Below are 14,833 nucleotides of genomic sequence, written 5' to 3'. Positions count from 1 at the left end.
TGGGAGATCATGACCTGAGCTGAAGTCAGAGGCTTAACCAACTGAACCACCCAGGTGCCCCCTGAGCTGTTTTCTTAAAGGCACCAGTGCTGACAAGATTTAGGGCAGTGGTTCTCAAACATTGGTGCGAGTAATTCACTTGAGTTTGTCAAAAAGCAGATTTTTGGTCTAGGGCCCTAGAATCTATATTCTAAATAAGTAATTCAAGTGATTATGATATAGGTGGTTGTAGGTCATTTTGAGGAAATTTAAATTTTTATCATTGAATCAGCTCCGACCATCAGGAGGACTTCTTACTGTGCTGGCTTTAATGGATTGCATTTTAGTGTCACGATAACTGATCTGCATTGTGAGCTATCTCAAAGATCAGAACATAATCCCTCTCCAGTGCAATAAATTTGCTTCTATCTTAAGGTTACTATGAATCTTCTAATTACCGTATTCTGCTCTTCTGCCAATTTTGTTCCACTTCCAAGCAAATGTATAGGACCTCATAGTATGCATTTGCATGATTTTAATCCCTGTTTCACCCAGTTTTTGCCATTTTGGCTTTATCTCAATCTTCTCATTTTGTTTTAATATGTCTGTTAAGTCACTTCAAACCATTTCTGGGAGGACAAGTCATACCACCCTAAGTGATTCCTTACAGTGCATCATATGCCTATTCCTCACTTGTTTCATTCTCCTGAGTTAGAAGAAAAAGTATTTTTGTTATGAGCTGATAGGGAAAAACTGGAGCAAATATGAGATAAAAGGTATCTTCTATAAATCAGTCACTGAAGTGTGGAGACAAGGAATAAGCAGTGCAGATTAGGAAAAATACTACATGTGTGCACAATGTTCCAACCACAAAATCTTGCGAAAGGAGCTTCAATAGGAAAACTGGAAAATGATCAACAAAGAAAACGTTATGGACTCTAATTCTGAGATGAAAAGATTCAGCAGTTCTTGAATAAGATATCCAAAACCAAATTTATATAATTAAAGGACAATTAGTATTTATTATTCAACTATGTGCTAAGCACTATACATGTATTGTAGCAAAGCTATACTTACACATTAATCTAGTAAAGTACAATTGTTTCCGTTTTTTTTTACAAATACCCCCCTATGGCTTGAAGGGGCTGACTTGTCCAAAGTCCAGGTAAACAGTAAATAATGGGATTAGAATTTGTATCGACACCTGACAACAAAGAATATCCATATGTTTGGTCTGAGGTACTAGGGCTGCCTCCGTATGCACATGTATGTATCAGATCTTATATAGTTCAAATATATTAGGTCAGACATGATCTCTAGTCACAAGAAGATTAAAACGTAGTGAGTGATGCTGTGATGAGTGTGTGGCAGAGCCTTGTCAGAGTGAAACAGAAAAAAGGCTGGATTTCTTCAGAGATTAAAAAACAAACAAACACAGAAACAATTATTTAGCATAGACAGATAAAGAGGGATGAAAGGGGCAGAGGTAAATCCACGTAATACATATTTATAAGTAAAATGATACATATTTTAATGCCTATGTACCAAGGGGAGTAATCATTTCAAAACATATCATAGAAAGATCAGTATGTCAAAAACAAAGGAGTTTCATCTTGCATACTGAAGAAAAGAATAAAAAGAATGACACATGTGGAGCTAGACTTCAAATCTAGCCATATGGACTGAAGTGAATTCATACAAGATGGAGTGGGCAGAAATGACTGCCAAAAGAACAAATCACACCCCATACTATTTCATTCCCAGTTCTGGTGTTTTTATTTTAGAAAACACATTGAATCAAACAGGTTAGAGCTACTGCTTCCTTGTTCTGTGTATTTCTATCCTCCATTTCAAAAACCATACAGTCAAATCTATCTTCGTCCATTCTGTGAATGAAGTGATAAGCAAAAAGGATCACTGGTTACTTCAAAAGAACCTAGAGGGGGAAAAACACATATAGCTCACTTAAACCACAGATTTAAACAGTTTTTATAATTAATATGAGAAAAAGAAAATATTGAAAATTAACTAATGTGACAAAATATTACAAACTGTCTAGATTACAAAAAACAAAAAAAAAAAACCAAAAAACAAACGCACAACTAGCTTTTTTGTGATTACCACACTTTACCTTTGTGATCTCAGTTGAAAAAGATATATACTAAGGTATAGTCTGTTATTCTGACATATAAAGATGTATCAGCAATATTATCCCTTAACAATCCTATTATATAGACAACTGGGGTTTACTGTCGCCAGGAAAATTGTACCAAGAAGAAAACCTTGAGACAAGAATAATCCTTGCACAAGATCACACAAAATAAAACAAAATTATTATACCAAAATGCCTGAACAAAATTAAATTTGAATGTTATATTCTTACTCTATTACCCTAGGTTACTTTTTTTTTTTTAATTTTTATTTTAAGTAGGCTCCACACCCAGCATAATGCTTGAACTCATGACCCTGAGATCAAGAGTCATAGGCTCTACTGACTGAGCCAGCCAAGAGCTCCTAGGTTACATTTTCAACAAATTAGACAATGAACAATAAATTTTGATTCTAATTAAAGTTCAAGTTGGCCATCTCTATAGGAACCAGAATTCAAGATGAAGACAAAAACTGTTTGAAAAGACATACAAATTCTAGCCCTATTAATTGAGGTGGTATATTCTTGTGTTCCATGTAAGTATACATAATGTCATTCAGCATTAGAATAAATGATCTTTTTTGATAGAAGGTGACTTCTTTTTACACTGTTTCTTTAAAAAAAGGAACAAAAGGATGCCACATATTTGGGGCGCCTGGGTGGCTCAAACGGTTAAGCGTCTGACTGTGGCTCAGGTCATGATCTAGTAGTTCATGAGTTCGAACATTACATCAGGCTCTATGCTGACAGCTCAGAGCCTGGAGCCTGCTTCGGATTCTGTGTCTCCATCTCTCTCTGCCCCTCCCCCACTCACGTTCTGTCTCTTTCTCTCTCTCCCCAAAATAAATAAAACATTAAAAAAAAATTTTTTTTTTGCCATATATTTATTTAGTCAATGGTATCGGTTATTCTAGCTTCATGTTACCATTCATCCATGTATACACAATCATCCCGTTTAACCATCCACTTGCCCCATTGCTAGTCTAATAATCTGCTAGAAAATAAGGAATTTCAGAACAATATAAAGTTTTTGTTGTAGACTGATTCATTTTCCAGAATAGGAATGCAAGGCAGGCAAGAAGACAGGTAGAAGATTAATGTTATACTAGGTCTAAGGAATCCATTCTGTTCTCCCTTAACCAGAAATTGCAAAGAATCTGAAGACCTCTTTGTGCCTTATCTTAATAAGGGACATCATCACCAAACCCTGTAAATGATGTAATCGTTAATTTTACATATAAGCCATTTAAAATAGCCACCCACAGCTAGCCTTCATATCCTTCATTTGAAGGGACTCCCCACAAGATAACCACAAGCACAGTGATAACTTTCCATTGGTGTATCACAGCTCTCACTGCAGAACATTTCATTTCTTCAGCGACTACAACAGACTTTCAAAGATCATGATAAAATGAGCACTTTATTAGCAGGTAGGAGATTTGGGTCCTTATTCCGGTTCTATAATCTTAGGAAATTTAATAACTTCTCTGAACCTTAGTTTCCTTACTAGCATATTCAAGATTACAATATATAGCCTCCAAGCTTGCCAGCTTAGAAATTCTAAACTTATATGGCAGGCCCTTGTATGCTGGTAGTTCAATCTGTTATTACATATATTAATAGGAAGCAGGACTCCATCTATCCATCTATTCATTCATTCTTTCATTTATTTAGGACTCCTTTTCTTTAAATAATAATTTCTCCTCTGGATATCCTGTTTTCACTGTCTATAAAATTTGAAAACAGGTATTTGTGCACTACTTTAAGAAAGTTAATTAACACTTCTAAAATCTTCACATGTATATCTTAGAAAAGATTTAGCTCAATTGCTATTAACTTTTATCTTAAAGGCTAAAATTTTATTTTCTCTCCAGTTATAAAGTACTAAAATTGCATATTTAAAAGTTGCTGAGAGTAGATCTTAAGAGTCCTCATCCCAAGAAAAAAAATTCTGTAATTATGTACAGTGATGCATGTTACCTAGACTTACTGTGATGATCATTTACCACTGTATATAAATATTGAGTCACTGTATTGTACCTGTAACACTAGTATAATGTTATATGCCAATTACATCAATAAATTTTTTATTTTATCTGGTAAATGTCTACAAAATAATGACTGCTTTGCTCATTTTCTAATTTCATTAGAAACTTTAAAAAATCAGGGACAATTTGAAGTTAAAAGTCTAGGTGAAATTAAGAACCATAGGACTTTTCTTCTGTCCAAGTGCTCATAAAACAGCTTGGTTTCCAGCAACAATAAAGACATTATAGTTAAAATAAACATGTAGCTGAGTGAAGAGACCTGCATCTCATTATAAATTTCAATTCTTAATTCTTGGGACTTAAAACCTCAATTTCTTCTATTCAGCCTCACCAACTTCTAAAACAATCACACTGTTGATACTCTGATTAACATGTCTTAAGGCAGTTATTGATGCAAAGAAAATAAAGCTGTTTACCCGAGCAGATACAGACGCAATACAGAGAATGCAAATGAAAAGGGGGAGACACACATACAGAAAAGCAGGCAGGCAGAGATGAAAAATGGCAACAATGGAAAAGTGAAATTCTGAGGGAATGAATGAAAGAAAGGGAGAGGCATACAGGGAGACAAAGGCGAGGAAGAGTTACAAAGACAGGGAGGCAGAAGCACGACTAAAGAAATGGAAGAAAGTAAGAGCAGAGACAGTAAGGCCAGAAAGAAAAGTGAACAGAATGGAACTGACGGGCAGACACAATAACAAGGAAATGGGACTAGATAGGGGATAGCTAGTTGAAGAAAAGATCATTTTTACCCCCTAAGTTTTTCAAATTACATTTAAAAAAAATTTTTTTTTTTATTTTTTTAGAGAGAGTGTGAACAAGAGAGGGGAAGGGGGAAGGGGGGGGCGGAATCTGAAGCAGGCTCTAGGCTCTGAGCTGTCAGCACAGATCCCGACGTGGGGCTCGAACTCACGGACCTTGAGATCATGACCCGAGCTAAAGTTGGACGCCTAACCGACTGAGCCACCCAGGTGCCCCACCAAATTACATACTTTTATTGCTATCCCCCCAATGTGCCACTAAAAAGAGGACAGACTTTTTTTTCTATAAAATGGCTAACAATGTGTATTTCACTTATCTTACAGATTTTCTAAAAATCTGACTCACTGTGAGACGCGTAATTTTTGCCATCTTTAAGGTTCACATAGTGGATGTGTTGATAATTTGATGAGAGAGAATTTTACAATGTATATACCTATCAAATTATCACATTGTATGCTTTAAAAACACAATTTTGTCAATTATACCTCAATAAAGCTGGGGAAAAGGTCATATATATCAATATACTGGGGAGACACCCCTAATTTTACACATTGCTATTTTTTTAATGTTCATTTATTTATTTTTGAGAGAGCGAGCGAGAGAGAGAGAGAGCATGAGTGAGCATGTGAGCAGGGGAGGTCAGAGAGAGAGGAGAGAGGACCAATCTCAAGCAGGCTCTGGGCTGTCAGTGAGGAGGCCAGCATGGTGATCAATCTCACAAATGGTGAGATCGTGACCTGAGCTGAAGTCAAGAGTCAGACACTCAACCGACTGAACCACCCAGGTGCCCTAATTTTTTTCCCCCCGAAGTAAAAAGTGATAGGACCCTAGTTAGGCCAAATTTATCCTAAGGCAAAGGCCTACAGGGCCATTTATGATTACATACTACAATGGCATATAACACCACTATCCCACTATCAGACTAAAAACACATTTTTAGTTGAAAATAACTTACCATTCAGAGTGAAAATCCAAAAATTTTTGTCCTGTTTTCATTATTTGCCCCCTTTGCTTCAATTGATATGTTATGCTCTATCTCTTGTCCTATGGAGATTCTTTCAGTAGCCATCAATCTGAAGAATTCCTTCTTCTGCTGCCACCTACCAGTTTATTTCTCTGCTGCAGCAGAAGGGTATATAGAAAAAGTTCTTGCTTACTATTCAGATTAAACTGAAAACTTCCTTTAACATTTCATATTTTCACATGTGCACAAGCTTCCTCACTGTTCCCCCAAGTCCTCCCCACCAAAGTCAAAACAACAAAAGTCCCAATCACAGAAAATCAAACAAGTATGATCAATATTCATGCTAAGCTGGGAATTCTTTTTAAGTGGAAAGATTTAGATGCTCGGCAGCTGCCATCTCAAGAGCCATTTCTTCTGTTACACTTAACTTCTTCACCTATCTCTACAATCTTATGAATAAGTGTGCAACTTAAAATTTTAACTAGGTAGTTTACAGCTCCTAAAAATTTTAAGCTCAGAAACTTTCAAAAGAACTGTGGAAGATGCAGCAATAAAGGCGTTTTTTAAAGTAATTCTAGAAACTAAAGGTGTTAGGTGCTTTACCTGCATGAGTTTTCAATGTTCTGGACTGCTTATTGCCCAATGGCTCTGAATACATTAAAACACGAACACATACGCCACCTACATTTAAAATAGGGTAGCATTTGTATGCCCATATAAGCACTGGGTATATCTTTTGCAAAAGAGTAATAAATTCATTAAGTCCTTTTAAAAGGACTAATCACAAATGCACATTTCCTCAAACTCTATACATACACAAAAAAATTAGGCCAAAAAAGGGAGACAGAGTGACAAATGTAATAGCAGTTGTAGAACTGGAAACTAACACAACATAAATGTTTTCGGTTTGTTAAATTCCTGAATATCATTTCTATTCCCATTCTTTTTGTCACTGAGGGTCTAGGTTAAAACTTTATTCTGCATTAGCTACTAAAGAACAGTATCCAATAATGAACAGTAATAACAGTAATTAATGGCTTGTTTTTGTTCCACCCTCCCACTACCTTTACCCCAAAATACAGTTTTGCCAACATAAAAAATAAAACAAACAGACATAAGCACCAAAGGCTAGTCAACAGTGGCACTGCAGCAACATTGTTTCTACTTTCTCATTCCTTCCCCCGATCTCAAACCCCACCCTTTGACCTCTGTATATGGGATGAGCCTGAGCAGGAGAGTTGGTGATGTCAGGACTGCGCCGTTCCCACGGATGCTCCTAGAGGCCTGCTGTGCTTCTGGGAACTGGGGCACAGTGATGTCTGTCTGACTGAAACCTAAAACAACAACAATTCACCCCACCCCTCATGTTCCCAAACCCCACAACAGCAGCCAGGTATATACGCTATATAAGGCCCAGCTAGTAAGTTTGTATATAGTGAAATCTGAAAGCAAGATCATTCTTAACAAGTCAGTGACCTTCATGGGGATAACAGAATGGAGACTGTTAAATTCTCCACGTCCCATGCAATCACATAGTCCACACATTCTAATGCTGGCCATTCTTATAGCAAGAGAACAAAGTTCTCTGGTACAAGCCTTTTTAAGTATATATCACAAATTCCTGCAGGAGGCAGCTGGGATTCCATTGTTAGTAAATTTCAGTTCAACAGATAAATACTTTTCTCTTAAGATGTTTAGGGGAGAGACTGGTCCTATCTGGTTATGGGTGAACTGAAGCACAAAACAGGTTAATGATTTATTTTATGCCTTCAGCTGTAGAATGCATTACAAGCCAGGATTTTCCTATTAGCTAACTAGTGAACTTAAAGCCTCGTCGGATATACGTCTAAAGCCACAGAATAAAATTACGCAGAAGTATATCTTGAAAAGTTCCTGACCGCTGTCTCGTAGAAAGAGGATTTTTCTCCCCAATGATAGTAACTCATATTAGAACTAAAACTTTAGGAAAGACAGGAGAAAGGAGGAAAGGGTAGGTGGACTGGGGTGGACAGAGAAGAGGCTACTACATTAGCTAATGGGAAGGCTATTAAAATGGATAACTCCTATTCCTGCCACTAAGTTTGTTTTATAGCCTTGGTTAATGTGCTTAATGATTTGTGCTTCAGAAATGCCCTCCGATCTTTGCAAATCTGTAATTTTTTACTGTTTAAACCATTATGATAACCTCAAGCTGCTCACATCTATCTTCTTTGTTAGAACTAGCATCTTAGAAATGCTAAAATGATTAGTTCTGAGTCACACTGTTCCTTAAATAACTGAAATGCTTTCTATTATCTTTGTCTCATCATTCCTTTTCACTTTTATAATGATGTCACAGAAAGAGAAGCACTAAGACCAACTCAAGACTATGATGAGTTTTTACCATATATATAACCTAGAACCTAATTTTACCTTTTCAAAACTCTAGTTTTCCATACCTGGCAACTCCTAATTGATGTCTTTATACTGTGAGCTCACTGTATTCGGAACACCAACCCCTGAAAAAGCTTAAGCCAGAGTAGCACAATGGAAGAAACAAACAAACCCAAAACAAAAACAAAGCCAAAAAAGTCACACTCTGAAATACTTAATTATAGACATATATGCAAGGAATGGAGTTATCTAAATGGCTAAAGTAAATCCCCAAAGTCCTGAGTTCATCCCAACCAACTCAAACTTTACCCCCAAAAGTTCTTCTTTAATCAAATTATCTGTTAGATATGCGTTTTGTTTCTTTTTTTTAAACAAGAGTTTTTACAGACCCACAGTTGCCGTTAAAGTACATAAAGAAAGAAAATTTTTTAAAAAGAAAGTAAGGTTAGCCTTGCGATGGAAAGAAAGGAGAGTCAAATTACCTGCAAGCAGGCTGGGGCTGTGCCTGAATCCAAACCGCTGCATTTACCATTCATTATACAGCTGCATTATTGGGGGAAGGGGAGTTTAGAAGGGCACTGACCCCGAAAGTTCTCAATACTTCTCACTCATCATCAGGAAGGGGGAAGAAGGAAAGTTTTTTCTCTGGGTATTTTTTTGTTTGTTTGTTTTTGTTTTTTTGGCTCCTGAAAAGGCTGGCAAAGAACAGTAACAGTGCAAGCAGTTAGAATATTTCTTTAAAAACAATTTTTAAAAATGCAAAACATTAAGGAATTTAAAACACCAAACTTTCGTTAATATAGAAAGAATTTTCACTAGAGTTAGGCAGCCACCCCAAAACAGCATGGCAAAAGGGCACTGATAAAGGAAATAAAATACCACACAAAAATCCAAAACAAAACTAAAAACATTTCAAATTAAACCTGGAAGACTAGAAGATTCCAACAGCAGATTTCTGTCCACTACTGAAACATTCCAAAATCCAAGCTTCAAAGGCGCCTAAATGTATCTTAAATGAAACTTTGTTTTGTTTTTTTTTTAAGAAAAAAAAAAAGAAAGAAAGCAGTGAACCTGGTTATAAATCCTGCAATATATTACATTTTAAGATATCCTAATACAACAAAAACAAATTTTAAATGAAATTAAACAAACAAACAAACAAATAAAAACAGTAGCAGCAGAGGTTACCTGTCTGAGCACCTACATTTTCTTAGGAGGGGATCGTGTCTCACCAGCCATATAGCCCATAAACCTTCTCAAAAAGAGTGAGCCAGGAGAAAAATGTAACACAAGATTTGATTTCACAACGTCTCTAAGCTCCCCAGACCCCAAACTGGGGATTCACTGAATGAAGAGATTTTGTTTTTCCATCGTTTTCCTCTTGAGAAAAAGAAGAGATGATTTTGAAAGTCAATTACTTCTTTCAATGCCTTCGATACCTTCTCAAAAGTCTGATAAAGTGCTTGATGAAAGCAAGTCTCTTGATGGATTTTTCTAATGTTCCAGCATATTTTCTTATTGATAGCATATACAGAAAGATTTCAAAGTTCAGTGGAGTAAAAGCCAGCAGAAATGACCAATCAATTATTAGGCACCAAAAAAAGAAAAAAAACTATTAAAAATTTTAAATGGAATCGTTCATATTTGTGTATGTGTGTGTATGTGTGTGCATAGTCCAGTTTTCATCACAGGTAACATAAAAACAATATCAGAATTACTTTTAAAATACAATTAAGAATTACAATTTTAACAATACACAATTTTACAATAATTCAGATTTGGGCATGATAAGACTTATACATATTTGATAAATATACATTTTTACCTCTCATAATAGCAATGATAATACAAAAGTTGTTAAACAATAAGAAAATATATTTAACTTTCACTTCAATATCTGGGATGTTTCATTTGGGTTCTTCCAGAATGATCTGTTCATATTCTTTACCTTAATTTTTGAGTGAGTTCAAGAAGATACCCATGTTTTAAAGTCTAAGATGACCATTCCTACCCTTTTCCTTTTAATATGTGAGTGTATGATCCAGAAATAGGTTGGTAAAGCTATGTTTTAATATACTGTGAATGCACAAAAGATCAATCAGCAGTGAATAAAACTAAAGGTGAAATAATCTCAGATAATTCTTATGATATAGTTGGTTAGTTTGGTAAAAAAAATTTTAAAGTCTATCTACATTTTTCCTAGTGCCTTATCCAACCCAACACAAACCCTGAGTTTTTCATCAAATAGAGAGGGTGTTCTATTTATGTTATAAAATTCATAAATCTATATACATGTTATATGTAACTATTTAATGTGTCATAATTTATGTGACAACCAGGTGGTCTCTACACAAACATATGAATAATGACTTAATTAAGCAGTTCTTTCTCCCTCATTTATCTCTCTATCCCAAATATTATGCATCCTCCTATGGTCATTCAGTGAAAGAAGTACCATGTATTTCTTTTTGTTAATGAGACAGAGGTACTTATATATGTATGTAAGGCCCACAATAACTCTATGCAAGTCAAATTCTTTTATAGGAGATTAGAATATCCTAAAATAAATTAGAAAATCCTCTTATTATCTTTTTCTGAGGTGAAATGAGACACTGCACAGATTAGAGGTACTATTCTATTTGTCAACAATCAACCTTTCACTCAATTTTAATATTATTTAATTCTATGGAAAAAAACAACTTTTATTACATTCCTTTTTAAAACGGGGAAAAACTGTACAAGCATGATCAAACCTCTGTTAGAGCTGGTTAATACTGATCTTTTATTATTGCCTCGAAGTCTCTCTAGTAGTGTCCAAGATATTATGTTTAAGGTCCATCTGAAGGAAAAAAGCACTGGAGAGGCAAGAAAGGACTCGGGTAAAAGCTTCAGAGGATTGTAGTGAGATGGAACTTGCTGTTTAAAAAAATTACGTTGAGCTCTGGAGCATCTCCATTTCTTAACACACCTTCCAAACCCATTATTCAAATAGATTTACCCCTGTTTCAAAGGCTCGTATTATATGCCATTTTGGGGATCTTATAAATTCAGAAATTAAAGGAATATAAAGAATGGACAGTATTGAAGGCTTCAGAGTTGGGCTATAAGAGACTTAATACTGCTAAGTAAGTCCCCAAACAAAAATGTCCAGTCCACCCCACCCTCAAACCTACATGTAATAGGAGAAAATGCACAGCCAGAAGCATAGAAAAGCATGTAGCCTTGAATAAATCATACACTGAACAGTCTAGAACCAAAGAAAAAACCAAACAACATACATATACATAAAAAGGCCTAAGAAGCATCTATTCTCTTTATGTCTTTAGTGAGTACCTCTACCCCAGTGGAGTATAGTTATTAAAACAACTTATCTGTTTTTTAAAGTAAAAACTGTTTCCCCATCATGCTCCATTTTCTAGAATCTATCTTTTTTGATTGTTCGGTGAAACAAAAAGCAAAACACATACACATGCATGCGTGCACACACACACATATATACTCCCTCCTAAAATGTGAAAAATGCAAATATATAACGCTGGTATTATAAATCACTTCAGCTTTATACTAAAGAACTCATAGACCCTTGATTTGCCCCCCAAAAATATTTTTCCTTGTCCTTATACTTTAAATGCCCAACCACCAAAAGAAAAAAAGGAAAAAATAAAAGGCTTTAAATGCACATGTTTCAAGTCAGTGTCTTGTTAACAAAAAAGGTAGCACTTTCTTCACTTTGGCCATTGTTAAAGATGCAGGCATAGATCAGGGAATGTTAGACTAGCATGTATTAAAAAAAACTGCAACATTAACAGAGCATATATCTTTCAAAAAAGATTAAAACACTAACAAATACAAGTCAATGCACATATTTTAAACTAGTGTAATTTTATCTACATTGGAGTAAATGTCATCTTGTGTACCAGACATTGCAATACTGTTCATTTCCCTTTTATCATGCAAAAATGCCAATTTTGTCATTAGAAAAAACCTTTATTGGGTTATATTAATACTGCCCTCCCACCCAAATGAAGGGAAAAACCGAAGCACAAAAATTATAAATCCCAGCAAAATAGCTCTTCAAGATTTCATAAAGTACGGACGTAAAGTTGCTAGTTAATATGGTAAAGGCAGAATTTTCAGACTTGTATAAAAAAATTCCTATAATTTAGGTAGATTATTTTCCTCGCTCATCACAAATCTTTGCAACACAATGTGAAGTTATCCTACTCTCAATTTTGTAGCAACTATACAAAAGCAAAAGAAAGGGACCATGAAAAAAAACTGTGTGTTCTTGATGGTCTGAGAGCATACACATTTTTGAGTGATTAAAAGGTTAACTATAAGAGCCTGATGTGTTTCTGTATCTCACCTCTTCTGCCTATCTGCACTATCCGTAAACAAAAGTCAGTAACATCTTAATAGCAGAGGTCTATCTCTCTCCCCTGTCTTCTCTCCTAACTAATCCTACTCAATTTTCTCATCTTCCTGAGTACCTTCCATGAACAGCATTGCAAGTTGGTTTAAAAAAAAAAAAAAAAGGAAAGAAAGAAAGGGGAAAAAAAGAAGAAAAAGAAAGTGAGTTTTACAAGGGTTTTGTTGGTTAATTATTTACCGGTGGAGTCACTCCACCAGGAGTTTGATTTCATTGGCTAGCAGCTGGTTCATGTTGAATAGGCCCCCTGGGAGCTTGGTGAGTAGCTCTCGCTCCGTGCTTTCAGGGTCGCTGTCAACAGAGCTGGAACTTGCGCTCATGTTGTCGACAGCAGTGCTGGCTGGGGGACCCAGCTCCGGCTCACTAGTCTCACTGGCCGTGGACACCACGGAGAGCAGGGACATACGCCGGGTGAGCCGGCCAGAGGGCAGGAGGGAGGCGGCATAGTCCGCTATGATACCAGCTACATCTAGATTACAAGCCTTATCAAAGGCGATGAAACCTACATTTGCATTGGCCTCGCAGACACAGAAGGAGCCGTCATCTTTCATCAATAGGTCAATGCCACACACATCCATCCCCAGGATATTAGACACCTGGATAGCTAGCTGCTTCCCTTGTTCACTCAAGGAGCACATCATCCCCACACCACCTGGCAAAAAAAGAAACAAAATAAGTTGCCAAAATGATACATTTTTGGAGTAAAAACACCGTTTTTAGGTTTTTTTTCTAATTTATTTTTTTTTAATTTTTTTTTCAACGTTTTTTATTTATTTTTGGGACAGAGAGAGACAGAGCATGAACGGGGGAGGGGCAGAGAGAGAGGGAGACACAGAATCGGAAACAGGCTCCAGGCTCTGAGCCATCAGCCCAGAGCCCGACGAGGGGCTCGAACTCCCAGACTGCGAGATCGTGACCTGGCTGAAGTCGGACGCTTAACCGACTGCGCCACCCAGGCGCCCCTCTAATTTATTTTTGAGAGAGAGACAGAGCATGCGTGGAGGAGAGGCAGAGAGGGAAACACAGAATCAGAAGCAAGCTCCAGGCTCTGAGCTCTCAGCACAGAGCCCAACATGGGGCTTGAGCTCATGAAACTCGAGATCACGACCTGAACTGAAGGTGGATGCTTAACCGACTGAGCCCTCCAGGCACCCCAGAGACAGAGAATCTTAAACAGGCTCCACACTCAGCGCTCAGGGCTCAATCTCACAACACACTCTTTTAAATCAGTAGTGAAAGCAAAGGTGCCATATGCAATTTTTTTCTGAAGACGGCATTCAGCTTCCACAGAAACCTATCTTACTTGCAATAATACGGATAGAGGCGAAGGTACACCACAGACTTTATATTTTTATGAAGGCAGAGAAGAATAGAAAACAAAGTAGACAAAACTGTCATCTTCCAAATAGCAGGAAATGTATGTCTGATTTGAACACAGGGACACAGAAGTTAACCGTTAATGGAATGTAAAACCATGGATGAGCATCCACATTGACTGAGTTTGAGAACAAGGGTGGAAATGGAATTAATGGTACCTTACAAACCACAGAAGTTGGAAAAGAAAAAAGAGGAAGAAGCAATTTAAATAATAAACACAAAATCAAACTGAAGGAATTAAATAAACTGTATGAGCAAACATTAAAAACGAACTGAAATTTCCCATGGAAAAAGTGGAAACTAGTCAGACCGGAATGAAAGGCAAAATTTAATTATAGGCTGTATTAAATGAAAACATTTTTTGAAAACTAAAGGAATGGACAAAGAGATAAGGGACAAAGGCAAAAACAAACTTGACTTCATAGCCTTATATCTCTTGAATATAGTATATACCGATATACACATTTTTTCCTTTATCAAATACTGACAAATAATCATGTGCTTGTCCCAGGAAACAAAAAAACCTTAACAAATTTAAAAACACTTTTTACAGGCAACATTCTCTGACAATAACCCAAGAAAAACAGAAATTATAAATTAATGATTTAAGTAACCAAAAGATTTATTAAGGACTTAGAAACTGCAACACTGATCCCCTAAATTACAGGGAAATGAAAACATGTATAAAATCACTTCATACCAAAACTTTTATTTTGAATTAGCAAGAAGAAATTACTTATAAAGTAAGAAAC

General features: G+C 36.2%; 1 protein-coding gene across 1 annotated transcript in view; it reads right to left on the bottom strand.

Annotated features, from left to right (window-relative positions):
• Positions 1-8,898: 8,898 nt before the first annotated feature.
• RIMKLB (ribosomal modification protein rimK like family member B) overlaps positions 8,899-14,833 on the bottom strand; it is a 63,660-nt gene continuing 57,725 nt past the window's right edge. The window contains 1 exon segment of the mRNA XM_030321900.2: positions 8,899-13,356. Coding sequence (XP_030177760.1) covers positions 12,893-13,356 — 464 coding nt within the window. The 3' untranslated portion in view covers positions 8,899-12,892.

This window comes from Lynx canadensis, chromosome B4, assembly GCF_007474595.2.
Source record: "Lynx canadensis isolate LIC74 chromosome B4, mLynCan4.pri.v2, whole genome shotgun sequence".
Taxonomy (NCBI): Eukaryota; Metazoa; Chordata; class Mammalia; order Carnivora; family Felidae; genus Lynx; species Lynx canadensis.
Note: the sequence above shows the minus strand (reverse complement) of the source record. Positions and strands in the feature narration are given on the sequence as shown.